The sequence below is a fragment of the Elgaria multicarinata genome, chromosome 15, assembly GCF_023053635.1.
Source record: "Elgaria multicarinata webbii isolate HBS135686 ecotype San Diego chromosome 15, rElgMul1.1.pri, whole genome shotgun sequence".
Taxonomy (NCBI): domain Eukaryota; kingdom Metazoa; phylum Chordata; class Lepidosauria; order Squamata; family Anguidae; genus Elgaria; species Elgaria multicarinata.
The window spans coordinates 24,578,759-24,593,007 of record NC_086185.1 but is presented as its reverse complement, the minus strand read 5'-3'; the positions used below and the strand labels follow the sequence as shown (position 1 = coordinate 24,593,007).

The window sequence follows — 14,249 nt, the reverse complement described above, 5'->3', positions numbered from 1 at the left end:
CCGTTTTTGTTATCCCCTCTGAATTTTCCATGGGAAAATGCTGGTTATGATTGCTTAGGTGGTAGTGGTCTCTCTGTACCTGCTCGGAGGACACTCATTTCCTGGACATCAGGAAAAATGTCCTGACTGTTAGAGCACTACGACAATGGAACCAGTTACCTAGGGAGGTTGTGGGCTCTCCCACACTAGACGCCTTCAAGACGCAGCTGGACAACCATCTGTCAGGGATGCTTTAGGGTGGATTCCTGCATTGAGCAGGGGGTTGGACTCGAGGGCCTTGTAGGCCCCTTCCAACTCTACTATTCTAGGATTCTGTGATTCATTACCTGACATGTTTCTAGGCTGAGATTCCGGGGAAGAACTCTAGCACCAATGTTGCTTTCTTGTACAGCCTCACCCAGCTTGGAGTTGCTGGGGAAGGCTGAGGGAGGAGGCAAAAATCTGGGGAGGGGTCTTGGTCTGCAGCAAAGCACGCAGAAGGTCCCAAGTTCAGTCTCCAGCAGCTACAGGTAAAGGAGCGTTTGGAGCACTGCGACTCAAATGTCCTGGGTTGATCCAGAATTTTTGGACCACGACTTCAAGCAACCCCAGTCAACATGGCCAATGATCAGGGAAAACGGGAGCATGTGTAGGAACCCAGGTTGGAGGAGGCTGGACTAAAACGGATGTTGCCCCACTGAGCTCCAGCCTGCCTCTTCCCCTCCCCAGTCTTTCTGGGATGCTGAGGCCAGCGAGAGGTCTCTGTGCCAGAGTAGGAGTTGCAGCCCAGCAGGCCTTCCCTTCCCTCCTGCTGAGATTGTTGCCTTTCAGAATTTGTGTAGAGAGCTCTCTCTGGCCAACTGGACATCTTGGCCGCCTTTAAGATCCCAATCCTGGGTTTTAAAGAACAGCCAGCTTTATTGGGTTACTGTTTGCTTGCGTGTGGAACGTCCGGTTTTTTTTAATGTACACTCCCTAGTTATTTTGCCATAAATGCCTATAGGTGAAGAAGAGTTCTGCATAACTTGGAAGCTTGTGTCCAGTATGTTCAAACATGTAATGGTTCCATAAACACACTGCTTGCTTGCTCCTGCCTTCTTGTTCAGTCAGGCCAGGTGCTGCCATAGAGGCAACTCAGGCAGCCGCCTAGAGCGCCAAGCAAACGAGGGCGCTGAACAGCGTACCCGGAAGCTGCTCTCCTAGGGTGGCTTCCAGGTGTGCTGTTCCAAAGCCGCCACCCCAGCCTCTGCCCAACCCCAGCGTCCTGGCTCCTTCGAAGCCAGGATGCTGGGGTTGGAGGCAGAGGCTTCAGTATGGCGCGCCAGGAAGCCACTTCCAGGCGCGCCGCTTCAAAGCCTCTGCCCCGCCCCCCAACCCAAGCGTCCTGGCTTCAAAGCCAGGAGCGGGAGGGAGCGGCCGGTGAGTGGGGGAGCAAGGGGGGAGCCGTAGCGGGGAGCGCGCAAGTGGGGGCGGCGGGCGAGCGATGGGGGGAGCTGGAGCATGTGAGCGAGGGGGGAGCTGGAGCGGCGAGCAGGCGGGCGAGCAGGCGGGGGGCAAGCGGGCGGGGGGGAGCAGTGAGTGAGCGAGCAAGCGGGTGGGCAGGCGAGTGAGGAGGCGGTGAGTGAGCGAGCGGGGTGGGGGTGGCTTCAGAACGCACCTGCCTAGGGCGCAATATAGTCTGGCGCCGGCCCTGTGTTCAGTAGAGCCAGCAGGGCTCTTAGGAATCTTGACATTCTTGGGGAACTTACCTCTGTGGAATATTTCCCTCCTGTGTTGGGAAACATCCTGCAATCGCAGGACCTGTGAAGCAAGTTTTTTTTACAGGGAAGCACACCCTTTACCTTCCCTAGCTGGCTTCCCCACAAAGCGCTCAATGTGCCTGTGTGCTGGTGTTGCAGCTTTGCATGAAGCTTTCGTTTTGGTTAGGGAGACCCCCCTCCCCTCCCCTCCCAGTTTGAGCAGGGGGAGAACTAACAGGAGGATGTCTTGCCCCATCTCTTTTTCCATATGCTTAGGATGACTTGGAATGACATTCTAAACCAAACCAGGATGGTTAAGGTCCCTATCAATTTGGAAGAGAAGTTTTGTTGTTTATTCGTTCAGTCGCTTCCGACTCTTCGTGACTTCATGGACCAGCCCACGCCAGAGCTTTCTGTCGGCCGTTGCCACCCCTAGCTCCCCCAAGGTCGAGTCCATCACCTCCAGAATATCGTCCATCCATCTTGCCCTTGGTCGGCCCCTCTTCCTTTTGCCTTCCACTTTCCCTAGCATCAGCCTCTTCTCCAGGGTGTCCTGTCTTCTCATTATGTGGCCAAACTACTTCAGTTTTGCCTTTAATATCATTTTTGCCTTTAATATCAATTTTGAACTGTGGTGTTGCAGGAAAATACTGAGAGTGCCTTGGACTGCAAGAAGATCAAACCAGTCCATACTCCAGGAAATAAAGCCAGACTGCTCACTTGAGGGAATGGTATTAAAGGCAAAACTGAAGTACTTTGGCCACATAATGAGAAGACAGGATACCCTGGAGAAGAGGCTGATGCTAGGGAAAGTGGAAGGCAAAAGGAAGAGGGGCCGACCAAGGGCAAGATGGATGGATGATATTCTGGAGGTGACAGATTTGACCTTGGGGGAGCTAGGGGTGGCGACAGCCGACAGAAAGCTCTGGCGTGGGCTGGTCCATGAAGTCACGAAGAGTCGGAAGCGACTGAACAAATAAACAACAACAAATCATTCCCTCAAGTGAGCAGTCTGGTTTTATTTCCTGGAATATGGACTGGTTTGATCTTCTTGCAGTCCAAGGCACTCTCAGAATTTTCCTCCAACACCACAGTTCAAAAGCAAGTAGGCTCACCCAAAAATAAGCTAGTGTTTCCGGCAGATACGCGGGATCACCTGCTTACACAGAAGAATGGCTAAATGTGCCCCCCCCTCCAAACATTGCCCACCCCTGTAGCAGGGCATAGTTAAATGGGGGCTGAGAGCAGTTGATGGACATTCAGAGGATGTGTGTGTGTGTGTGTGTGATTTAGGTATTCATGGCATCAGCCTGGAAAAGTTGCTGCTTTTAAGCATCATGTTTATTTGGAGGCTGGTTGTATGTGCATCAGTGCGGGGGGGGGGGGAATGTTTTTGCCTTGCTTTGATACAAAAGCTCCAAGTAGGTTGCAAAGCGTTTCAGGGACCCATTGGTTAAGATGGGATTTTATTAGATTGTAAGCCTATGCGGCAGGGTCTTGCTATTTTATTGTTTTACTCTGTACAGCACCATGTACATTGATGGCGCTATATAAATAAATAATAATAATAATAATAATGCTGCCCTGGAGGGGGCCAGGGGCCATGGCAAGTGATGGCGGTCATGGAGGGAATCCTTGCTGTGGTGCATAATGCTGGCCAGGGCAGGGCGCAATACAGCTGTGACCGTCTTTGGTCTTTGACCCAGCTGCACGGAGGGGAGGGTTGACGTGTCCTTGCAGGGTCAGGGAGGGGAGCCTGGAACTGAGTTTTTGTGTTCTTGGGGGAGGGGAGTATCAGGTGCCCCCCCCCGCCCCCACAGTTGAGAGGCTCAGTTGTTGTGAGGTTCTACGGATGCTGCAAGACCCTCCCTTTACAGACAGGCACGCATAAAGTTAGCCCTTCATGACACTAACTAGCCACCTCCCTCCGGCGTCCGCCTTCGCGGCCGGAAGAATGTGCTTCGGTCCCATTCAGCCGCGCCTCCCCCTCCGCCCTGGGGAGGAGGCCCCGTGGGGTGGGGCAGTTTCTGTGCTGATTGGCCCTGGCTGGGGCGGGGGCAGGAGGGGGCTGGGTGTGCAAGGTTCTCACAAGCAGGAATTGCCTGTTGACCGTGGGTGGAGGTGAGTTTGGGTGGGTGGGGGAAGGGAGGCCCTCTTTCCTTCCCTGTTTCTGTTCTCTCTTCTCAGTGCCCATTTGCACTTAGCTGGCTGCTGCCGCTGCGAAGATCTGCAGGGTCAGGGCTTCAGCTACCAGTTTGTATTTTGCTGGGATATTTCAGTCCCACAGTGCAGCACAGTTGCACGAGATGGGAGTGGAGCGCTGCGGAGCAAAGAGAGCAAACCTGTTATTGCAGCACAGTTCCTCCAACCCCCCCCCCCCCGGGCACCTTACAATCATCCCTCCTCTTCAGACCACCGGCCATTGGCAACTCGCATGGGCTGGTGGCTGTTTAAATGGGCACAAAACGGGAGAAAAGTCTCAGGATGGTCTGCAGAAATTATTTACAACAGAGTGTGTTGCGTTTACATGCTGCAGGCTATAAACACCGGGCAAACTGTTGTGAATAATTTCTGCAGACATTGTTACAATGCCCTGAAGAAGGCCTAGCAAAAAAGCAAGAGGCCGAAACGCATCAGGCTTTTCCAAAGTAAATTTGTCTATAGCCTCCTGAGACTTTTCTTCTTTTTTGTGTTCATCTTGGATGCTCACTCCCCTTGCTCCGTCGCTTAAATGGGCACCAACGTAAGGCAAGTCTACAGCACTGCAGGCAAGTTCTTTGTTACCTAAAGGCTCGGATCGTCCCAACTAACTTTTGGCTCAACCTTGTTCAGTCCCTCATGCATCGAGGAGAGTTCTCTTAACACATCAAGGGAGCTTGTAGAACCCTCAAAGATTTTGACCTTCCTTGTTGTCACTGAACACTTGGAACTGGCCTTCGCTCTCTGTTGCAGGGCTGATTGGTGCGAGAGGCAAATGCTATTTTGGGCTGCATTAAAAGAAGCAGAGTTTCCAAACTGCGTGAGGTACTGGTTCCTCTCTATTCGGCCCTGGTTAGGCCTGATCTTGAGTATTGTGTCCAGTTCTGGGCACCAGAGTTCAAGAAGGACGCAGACAAGCTGGAGTGTGTTCAGAGGAGGGCAGCCAGGATGATCAGAGGTCTGGAAACAAAGCCCTATGAAGAGAGACTGAAAGAACTGGGCATGTTTAGCCTAGAGAAGAGAAGATTAATGGGAGACATGATAGCACTCTTCAAATACTTCATAGAATCCTAGAATAGTAGAGTTGGAAGGGGCCTACAAGGCCATCGAGTCCAACCCCCTGCTCAATGCAGGAATCCACCCTAAAGCATCCCCGACAGATGCTTGTCCAGCTGCCTCTTGAAGGCCTCTAGTGTGGGAGAGCCCACAACCTCCCTAAGTAACTGATTCCATTGTCGCACTGCTCTAACAGTCAGGAAGTTTTTCCTGATGTCCAGCTGGAATCTGACTTCCTTTAACTTGAGCCTGTTATTCCGTGTCCTGCACTCTGGGAGGATCGAGAAGAGATCCTGGCCCTCCTCTGTGTGACAACCTTTTAAGTATTTGAAGAGTGCTCTCATGTCTCCCCTCAATCTTCTCTTCTCCAGGCTAAACATGCCCAGTTTTTTCAGTCTCTCTTCATAGGGACTTTTCTCGATCATCCCAGAGGGCAGGACACGGAATTACAGGAAGCCAGATTCCGGCTTGTCATCAGGAAAAACTTCCTGACTGTTTTGAGCAGCACAACAATGGAACTAGTTACCTAGGGAGGTTGTGGGCACTCCTACACTAGAGGCATTCAAGTGGCAGCTGGACAGCCCTCTGTCAGGTATGCTTCAGGGTGGATTCCTGCAATGAGCAGGGGGTTGGACTCGATTGCCTTATAGGCCCCTTCCAACTCTACTATTCTATGATTCTGTGAGAAGAAGACTCCCTTCTTGCCAGAGGTACACCCATTTGGGACTTCCTTGAACACAGAGGTTGCTTGTGGCATCCCTCGAGGAAGGCAGGCCGTGGCCCCATCTGTCAGGGGATGGGTGTGTAACCTTGTTTGTCTACAGCAGTGTCAGTTATGCAAATGCAGAAGACCCTTGAGTACCAAAGTGGGAAGGAGGAAGCAAATTCACGCCACATCTTTGCATAGATCAATCTCAAGGAGCACCAACGTTGATTTGCTTATGCCTGAAACCTTATTCCACTACGATAAGAACATAAGAGGAGCCCTGTTGGATCAGACCATGGGTCCATCTAGTCCAACCAGTTGTCGACCAGGGACCCACAAGCAGGACATGGATGCATCAGTACACTCCTGCCCATGTTCCCCAGCAGCTGGTGTACGTAGGCTTACTGCCTCTGCTACTGGAGGTAGCACGTAGCTATCATCACTAGTAGCCCTTGATAGCCTTCCCATCCAGGAATTTATCCAACCCCCTTTTAAAGCCATCCAAATTGGTGGCCATCACTACATCTTGTGGTAGTTTAACTATGCACTCTGTGAAGAAGTCCTTCCTTTTATCTGCCCTGAAACTCCCACCAATCAGCTTCATGGAATGACCCTGGCTTCTAGTATTGTGGGAGGGGGAGAGAATGACTCCCTATCTACATTCTCCACACCATGCACAGTTTTGTGCATCTCTTATCTTGTCCCTTGTTACCCTCCTTTTTTCCCCCCAAGATAAACAATCGCAGCTATTGTATAGCTTGGGGGAAAAAGGAGGGTAAGGGGAGACATGATAGAAGTCTACAAAATGATGTGTTGGGTTAGTCGGTGCTTGGCTAAAAACAGTGCTGCCACCGCTGCAGGTCCGTGTGCAGCGTTGATTCTCATCTAGTGATGGCGACTGCTGTACAGATGGTTGTTGCTCCGGATTAGTAGAGATGGGTTAGTCACTGTGCTCCCTGCTTGATCTTTCTCTGACCAACGGTGAGGAAGATCCCGCCCTGATCTACTCACTAAGTAAATCTCCACCAGCTTTCCTCCCCTTTTTTAGCAAAGGGAAAAGAAGGGGGTGAGCACAAGCAGACAGACGCCCAGTTAGAAGCAAGGTTTCCATGTGGACGTCTGCCCACAGGCTACCACTGAGGGATGACCTGATTTCCATCACCACCGAAGAATATTTCCTTCCATTTAAATGCCTCCAAAAACGCATCTCCTGACGCATCTTCAGACACTTAGACTGTGTGTAGATATGCTTTTGCTCCAGACTTCGAATACGATGTGCAAAGCCGGTTAAAGATGTGGTTGCAATGGAAACCATCTAGCTTCTTTTCTTTCCTCCATCCCCAGGTCCTTCCCTTAGCATCTGGGGATGTCCATTTGGAATGGGGGACGGTGCCAGGAGCATCTTCCAATTTTGGTCTAAAGATTTAGCACAGAGTTGGGGAACCTTTTCACCCCAAATTCAATTCCAGATAAATTCTCAGAGGTTCCATTCCAGTGGTGGGCAGGGCCAAAATCCCCAAATACCAGCATATTTTAACTTACTGCCCGTAACTAAGAGCTTTTCTACATGAGGCTTTTAACCTGCACTTTACCAAGGCTTCTGCTTCCAGATTCTTTGTGGTACTAAGATCAGTGCCTTAACATGCGTGTCCCCCGTCCCAGGGTTTTCATTTTGTGTCTTTCTATATGTTCCATTAGACAACCACTAGGTGGCACTGTGGTATAGTGGAATTGCGCAAATACACTAGGATTTCATGCCTCCATTCAGAGATATAACAAACCTTCCTTGTTAGCAAAGAAAAAGGAAAAAAAGCCATGGTTGCAAAGCACAGGAGAACCTGTGGACAATGACGATATCAGGTAAAGGATCTTCAAACTGTCGTGAGTGAGGAGTCACGAGTGCACAATGAAAGCCTCATGTAGAAAGGCCCTAAGCCTTAGGAGAAGCACGTCAACATTTGAGATTGTGGAAAATACTGCACAAAGGCAGGGAACTCACCAAATGAAGTAGTCAGAGTAAAGGATGTGGCCAGCTAGGAAACCCCTGGAGTTCCGGATTTGGCCCGTGGACCTAAGCCCCCCCCCATTAGCCAAGATTACCTTTTTTTGAAGCAGAAGGCCGACCCTGACCCCACCCCAAATGTGGAATTCAAGACTCTTTCCTAGAATGGGCTAAGGCAGGAGCTAAGGCACCCCATTTTGGCACCAGGGACCAGTTTCGTGGAAGACAATTTTTCCATGGACCAGGGGCAGTGGCGGTTGAGGGGAGGCTGGTGGCTCCAATTTTGGTGGGGCTGTGAACCCATCCTGGGTTTCAGTTAGAACCAGCCAGAATGCTGAATGCTGACCTGCCACCTACTACTACTCATTGTGGTTGCACCGAGGCTTGTGCGATGCACAAGCCTCAGCGCGACAAGTAAGCCATGGAGCCCCCCCCCACATCCCTGTAGGCTGGCCAGGCGCCATCTTGCCCGCCCAGCTGAATCCTAGAGCCACCTGGTTCAGCCCCATGCTACCTGCTGGCCGCTGCCTACCAGCGCGGCACCCCTCTTACGTTGGCACTATAGCGCCGGGCCTGCTAGTGAGAATGCAGCCCGGTTCCTAAAAGGCCACGGACTGGTACTGGTCCGTGGCCTGGAGGTTGGGGACCCCTGGGCTAAGGGACTTCTTGGTATTCAGATAGAGGGACATTTTATGTTGGGGGATCATTTCTTTACCATTGGATACATTGGATAACATATCATTTCTTTACCATTGGATACATTGGGTGTGGGAAAAGTTAACTACTGGAGTCTGTCAAGCAGGCCTCCTGCCAAGTTCTTACTGCTGCTGATCAACCCTAGGACAGCTGCAGTGCTTAGAAGACCACATGAAGATATTTAGCTGTGTACCTAAGTTTGCAGGACTGAATCCCGGGGCACAAGGAGAGTAACAAGGACAGCTGGATGCCCAAGTACTGGCAGGATGTGCAATTCATCACTCGGTTGCGGGGAAGAGGCGTGGCGCCAGTTTTGGACAAGGACAATGACCCCACTGATGGTGCAGGAGTTCTTCACTAGGGCCAGTGTTCCTGCTTCACTCCAGTGTGGCTCCAGTGAGCTTTAAGCCGGTTTACACTAGCATTGAAACATGCCTGGGGCTTTTATGTCAAGGGTCGGCTGAGGGCCTGGCAGCTTTTTGTAAAGCAAATTTCTTTAAATCTGGATTCAACCCCATAGAAGAAGCCAGAAATAATCCTCCTTTTCTTTGTTAGATTGTTCCAGTTGCTTTGTCAAGCCTTGTAGGAGAGCTTCTTGCTGGGGAACATGGGCAGGAGGGTGCTATTGCACTTGCGTCCTGCTTGTGGGTTTTCCACGCGCAGCTGGTTAGCCACTGTGCGAACAGAATGCTGGAAGGGGTGGACCCTTGCTCTGATCCAGTGTGGCTCTTCTGATGTTCTTATGAGGAATCTTCAGAACAGAAGTCCCCAAGGTGAAGGTGTGGGTGACCACAAGTCCTGGAAGGTAGCTGGAAGCTGGTGTCCCGACAGGAAAGGTGTTCCCATGGCAGCTTCAGAGTCCTTTGTGCTGTGGAATGCTCCTGCACACCCCATATTTATTTATTTATTTATTTATTTATTTAAGCATTTTTATTCCGCCATTCAGCCAAAAAGGCTCTCATGGCGGCTTACAAAATATTTCTTGACATATATTGGGGCAGTCTCTGAGGCGTGCTGGCACAGGGGGCTGGACCCTCACTGACGAAGCCATATTTTGCTAGCTCATGCTTAGGACTGACATCTAGCTTGCTGAAGGGAAAGCTCCCTTGCAGAGAGGTTTCTTGAAAGCGTAAGTGCAAGAAAGCATTTCTAAACTGTTTTCAGAGTCTGTTCCTGGGGTATGAGGCCATCCCCCTCCCTTTCTTATTGTTAGTTGCTGCACCGTTGCATTTGAAGGTTGGGGGGGGGGGCTTTGAAGCTGGTGAGACCCTCTCTCCGCCACTGGCCCTGTGGCCTTGACTACCCCCGCTGGAGCCCAAGCGGCAGCCTCTGGCTGCAGTCCAGGAATGAGAGATGGGAAGGACCTGGGGAACTCTTCAGTTCCCAGCCTTTTGGCTGGTGCAATCATGGATGCACCTTCCTCCTCCTCCTCTCCCACCTGCTCTTGCATCTGTGTGAAGGGGGGGGCTTTCCCTCCTCCTCTCTTGCTGTGAAACCTGGACTCTGGATCTGGGAGAGGGAGGGGGAGGGTGGCGCCAGAATGCAGCGTGTCCATCCTGGGCTCCCTGCACTGCCAGCCTTGGCACCAGCACCCCATCCGGCCTGGGGAACTTGGCCAAGTTGGTGGTGCGCAGTGTTGCAGCTCTGGTTTGAATGGCCAAGCTGTCGCACAGCACTGGGGTGACATCTCGCCACCCGTGCTGCCCATAAATAACTACCAGGCCCCAAACACTGCCGTGTTCCCCCCCTGCCCCCCTCCTTTCTTTTCTCGCCCCCTTCCCCAAGCTGGGCCTCTTCAAGGTTTTGTTTGTTCAGGCTGGGAGCAGAGAGAGAGGGAGGGAGGGTGGAGGCGTGTCAGGAAGGCCTTTCATCGCCATCTCCCCAGCCTGCCGAGAAGCAGCCCCATGTGTAGGAGCCGCCGCCCCAGAGGGTGGGGTCGCTTGTCTTCCACACGTCTCTCATGCTCCACCTTAGGCTTATGGGCGAGCATGGATCAGGAATGCGCTGGGGTGGAGGCGGTTAAACGTGCACGTTTGGGGCGGGCGGGGAGGAGAGAGAAGGAAGAGATCACTGTCCTGGGTGCACAATTCAGTGACAGAACGGGGGGGGGGGCTGGAATGGCAACGGGGGGGGGATGTGGTGTGGTGGGGAGGGTCAAGGCAGAGAAGGGAGAGGCAACGGGGGCTTTCTCATCTCCATTGCAGCTTCTGCCAAAAAAGCAACGCTGCAAAATTTCTGCCACGCGGCGGGGGGTGGGGTGGGGGTCCCTTCTTCCTCACCGCCTTCTTGCGCCTGCAGAGAGCAGCGACCTTTTCGTGCCCAGGGAAGGTTTCTTGGCCTCGAAGGCAGCCCTTGGGGCTGGTTTGGCGTCCTCCCCCCCTCCTCTGCAATCCTGCCTCTCCCCTTCCGTATCAGACTGGGAGGGTCTCTGGGCCTATGAAGGAGAAACATGCCGAAGGGGAGACGACGACGCCTGCCCCACCCCACCCCACCCCACCCCGCCTGCCCCGCAGCTCGCGGGCTGAAAGCGGCGTTGTTCCGCTGCAGCGGCAGGGGCCTCTCTTAACATCCTTACTGCCATCGCCCCGTGGATGGGCCTGTCTAAAATTAGTCGGGGCAAAAGGGGAGAGCGGTGGTCCTTCAAGCCGGGGGGGGGGGGGGGAAGCGGATCAGAGCTGTTGGGCCAGGGAGCGGGCGGCACCGCCTGCAAACTCTAAACCAGCCAGTTTCTAGCAGCCCTCTCTCGGACTCTTCCTGGCCCCCCGCTGTAGCGGCCTGCCGAGCTCCGGAGTTGAACCCACTACGGTTCCCCCGCAGCCCACCGAGGGGGGCGAGCCTGGGAAGACCGGCGGCGTGGCTCTTGCGCGTTCCAGCGGGTGAGGCACGCCCCCCCCCTCCACGTGCTGGGAACGGCGCGCAACGAGCGCCAACCCCGCCCCCCCCCCCCCCCCGTGGTCTCAGGATGGAGTTGCAAAAGAGCCTAGGTCCCGATCCGCCTAAAACACCGTCTGAGCACCGGTGGAGCGATCCGTGCAGGTCCAAGCTCCGGATCACCTGCAATGGCTTTGTGGTTTTGGTATGCAATAGCTACCTGCCCACGCACCCACCCGCGCAGTCCTCCCCCTCCCTCCTCCTCCTCCTCCTCTAAGCCGGGCCACTCAGAGAGGTTAGAGTTGCCCGGGGCAGAGAGAAGCTGCAGAGGCCGAATGACACGCGGGCTGGAGGAGCACGTGTGAACCAGGAGGCGCTTCCCCCCGCCCCGGGAGCTGCGCAGCCTTGGCCGCAGCCCGCGCGGGGGCGTCAGCGGCTGCTGCCCCGGCGGAGCGCGCGGCTGACCCATTTTCCACCCGCGAGGGAGGGCAGGGCCTCGCCACGCCTTCTCGGCCGGCGCTCGCCTCGCCTCGGCCCGGCCCGACCCCTCCTCAGGGTGGGGCGGCCAACTGGGCACACCCACCGGGCCGGCGCCGGAGCGCGCAGTCCTGCCGAGGGAGGGACGCAGACAGACGCCGCCTGCCTGCCTGCCTTCCCGCCCGCTCTTCCTCGCCGTGCCGCTGGAGTGCCGAGGCCGTCGGGCCGACCCGCCTTGCCCACCTGTGAGCCCGCCGCCGCCGCGCTCCGGCCGCCAGCCACGCGTCGGGCTCGGGATGATTCTCCCCGCGGAAGGGATGGCCTCCACGCACGGGGTTTGGGCGGTGAGTGCGAAGGAGCGGAGCGGAGCGCGTTCGCCTGCCCACCCCTCGGCGTCGCCTCGGGCCAAGGGGCGGGGGCGGCTCGCTGTCGGCTTGGGCCCCGCAAGGAGTTGGGAAAGGCTGCTGCGGAGTGCCTTTGCGCAGCTCCCTTCTAGATCGGGGGCTCCACTCCCAAGCTGGGCAGAGCACCCCGCTCCGCGGAACGTCTTAGAAATATAAGCCCCGGGGTGCCTTATTTGCCTGTCCCTAGAACGGGGGGGGGGGGGGGCTCAACCAGTCGATCTCCAGATGTTTCGGACTTCCACTCGCAGAAGCCCGAGTCAGCACGGCCAATCGGAGGGAGGGTTCGGAGAGGGAGCTGGAGACATCTGGAGATTTGCTTTCTGCCCCTGCCTGCTCTAGAGTCATAAATGCTGCAAGGGGAGGAGAGAAAAACAGCCCCAGTGAGGATGCCCTCTGTCCAGGGTACTCCTGAGCATGCCTGGAAGGTCGGTGGCGTTGGTGGGTGAGCTCCTGGGCTTCTTTGGGCATAGCCTGTGCCTGTTGATGTGCTACAGGATAGGCTCCGTTGGCTCTCTGTAGGCAACTGCAGCCTAAATCTAGCCTGGTGGGTCTCTCCCCCCCCCACCCGACACCACCCCGTAGTGAAGAACGTGTTTGCTAGTAGGTTGGACCCGCGAGGGCTTAATGGTGCCTCCATGTTCAGGCAAAGTGTACCTCTGAATGCCATCGGCTGCCTTATGCGTGTGCTTTACTTGTGAGTTATCCAGAGGCATCGGTCACCCCTCCAGTCCTCTGATCTAGCAAGACATGCTTATTTTCTTGGTGATGACAGCAACAGGGGTGACCTGGCTCCTTCAATGCTGGTTGGGCGCCCGGCCCCCTCTGTGACCTTTTTTGCTTCATAGCAGAGGCGTGGCAAGGCGTGCCCACATGGGGCGGGCGGCAGAGTGGTGGCAGGATGAAAGTCGGCTCTCATAACAAAGTAGGGCCGACAGCCAGGAGCTCTTAAGGCAATTAACTGTTGAGTTTATAGCTAACTAATCGATTTCATTCCCTTCCGTTTGTGTCCAGGGTTTTCAGTATTGTGGGTGACCATTTCCAGGTTGGTTTACCTCTGTATAATCCGGGGGTGGGCAGACTTCAAATGAGCAGGACCTACGTTGTTGTTGATTTTTTACTAGAACCCCAGAATCCATCACCCAGAGCTCTGCACAAAAGGCAGATGCTTAAAATTAAAGTGTTCTGAACCCAGGAATTTGAGTACCAGAATTGAATCAATTGCACAGTTGTTCCAAACAAAAAACGCACTCTTGGTTACCCTAAACCAGCCTCCTCTAACTGAGTGCTCTCTGGATGTGTTGGATTACAGTCCCCATTACCCACGGGTGATGGGAATTGTATTCCAACACAACTTGAAGGCACCAGGTTGCGGGAGTCTGCCCTAAACTTCCTTCCTTTCACTAGTATAATTTAGGGCGTGGGTAAAGAGGGTCATTTTTTTTTTACTGCTCTTGGGAGTCAGAAATTCTTTCCAATCCCCTGCAAATCACCCAGAGATCTACCAATAGATCCAGGTCTGCCTTCTGCCCACCCCTGGTTTAACCCACGGGATTGATCCAGGGGTTAAGTTGTGGCCATTTCCCCCCCCAGTAATTGTGGTTTGGAGTGCATCAATGAGTAGTGTTTTGATGGGATTGCTATTTTTGTTGGTCCTAGTGAAGGTATCGCTTTACTGTGCCTTTTGGGGGTTTGCTTACGGATCAACTTGGCTGTGTTTGCTTTTTGTTCAGCGCTGAAGCAGTTAAAGAACTAATGGCATTTAAACCGTTGGCGTCACGGCTGGGGCGTCTGAAGTGAACGCCCTGTCCAAGTGAGGCGTCCCACCCTTTTGCAGATTTCTGTCTGCTCCATCAGTTCACCCTGAGTTAGACTGAACTGCTTGAGATGGGCTTAAATAAGGCAAATTGGGTGCATACACAGGCACATGGACATGGACACACACACGGACACACAGAGAGAAATAGAAAGGGAGAGAGCAGAGGCTGTTCTGTGTCTCGTTTATTAATTGATGTGCACAGTGATGTGAATTACCCAGTGAGAGTGGTCTTGTAGATGCTCCAATTTCCATCAAGCTACCTTCACCCTGGGAAATTATAGATGTCAGGGTATTCCTGAGAGAG

At 53.8% G+C, this 14,249-nt stretch overlaps 1 protein-coding gene across 3 annotated transcripts in view; it reads left to right on the top strand.

The window, feature by feature from the left end:
• Positions 1-14,249, top strand: part of KLF8 (KLF transcription factor 8) — a 74,135-nt gene that overhangs the window by 41,420 nt on the left and 18,466 nt on the right. The window contains exon 1 of one of the 3 annotated variants that reach the window (XM_063141775.1): positions 11,913-12,069. The exons of the other annotated variants lie outside the window; for them this stretch is intronic. Within the exon in view, the coding sequence (XP_062997845.1) occupies positions 12,022-12,069 (48 nt within the window). The 5' untranslated portion in view covers positions 11,913-12,021. Of the gene's footprint in view, positions 1-11,912; positions 12,070-14,249 lie in introns of those variants that run through there. 3 annotated transcript variants of the gene reach the window in all.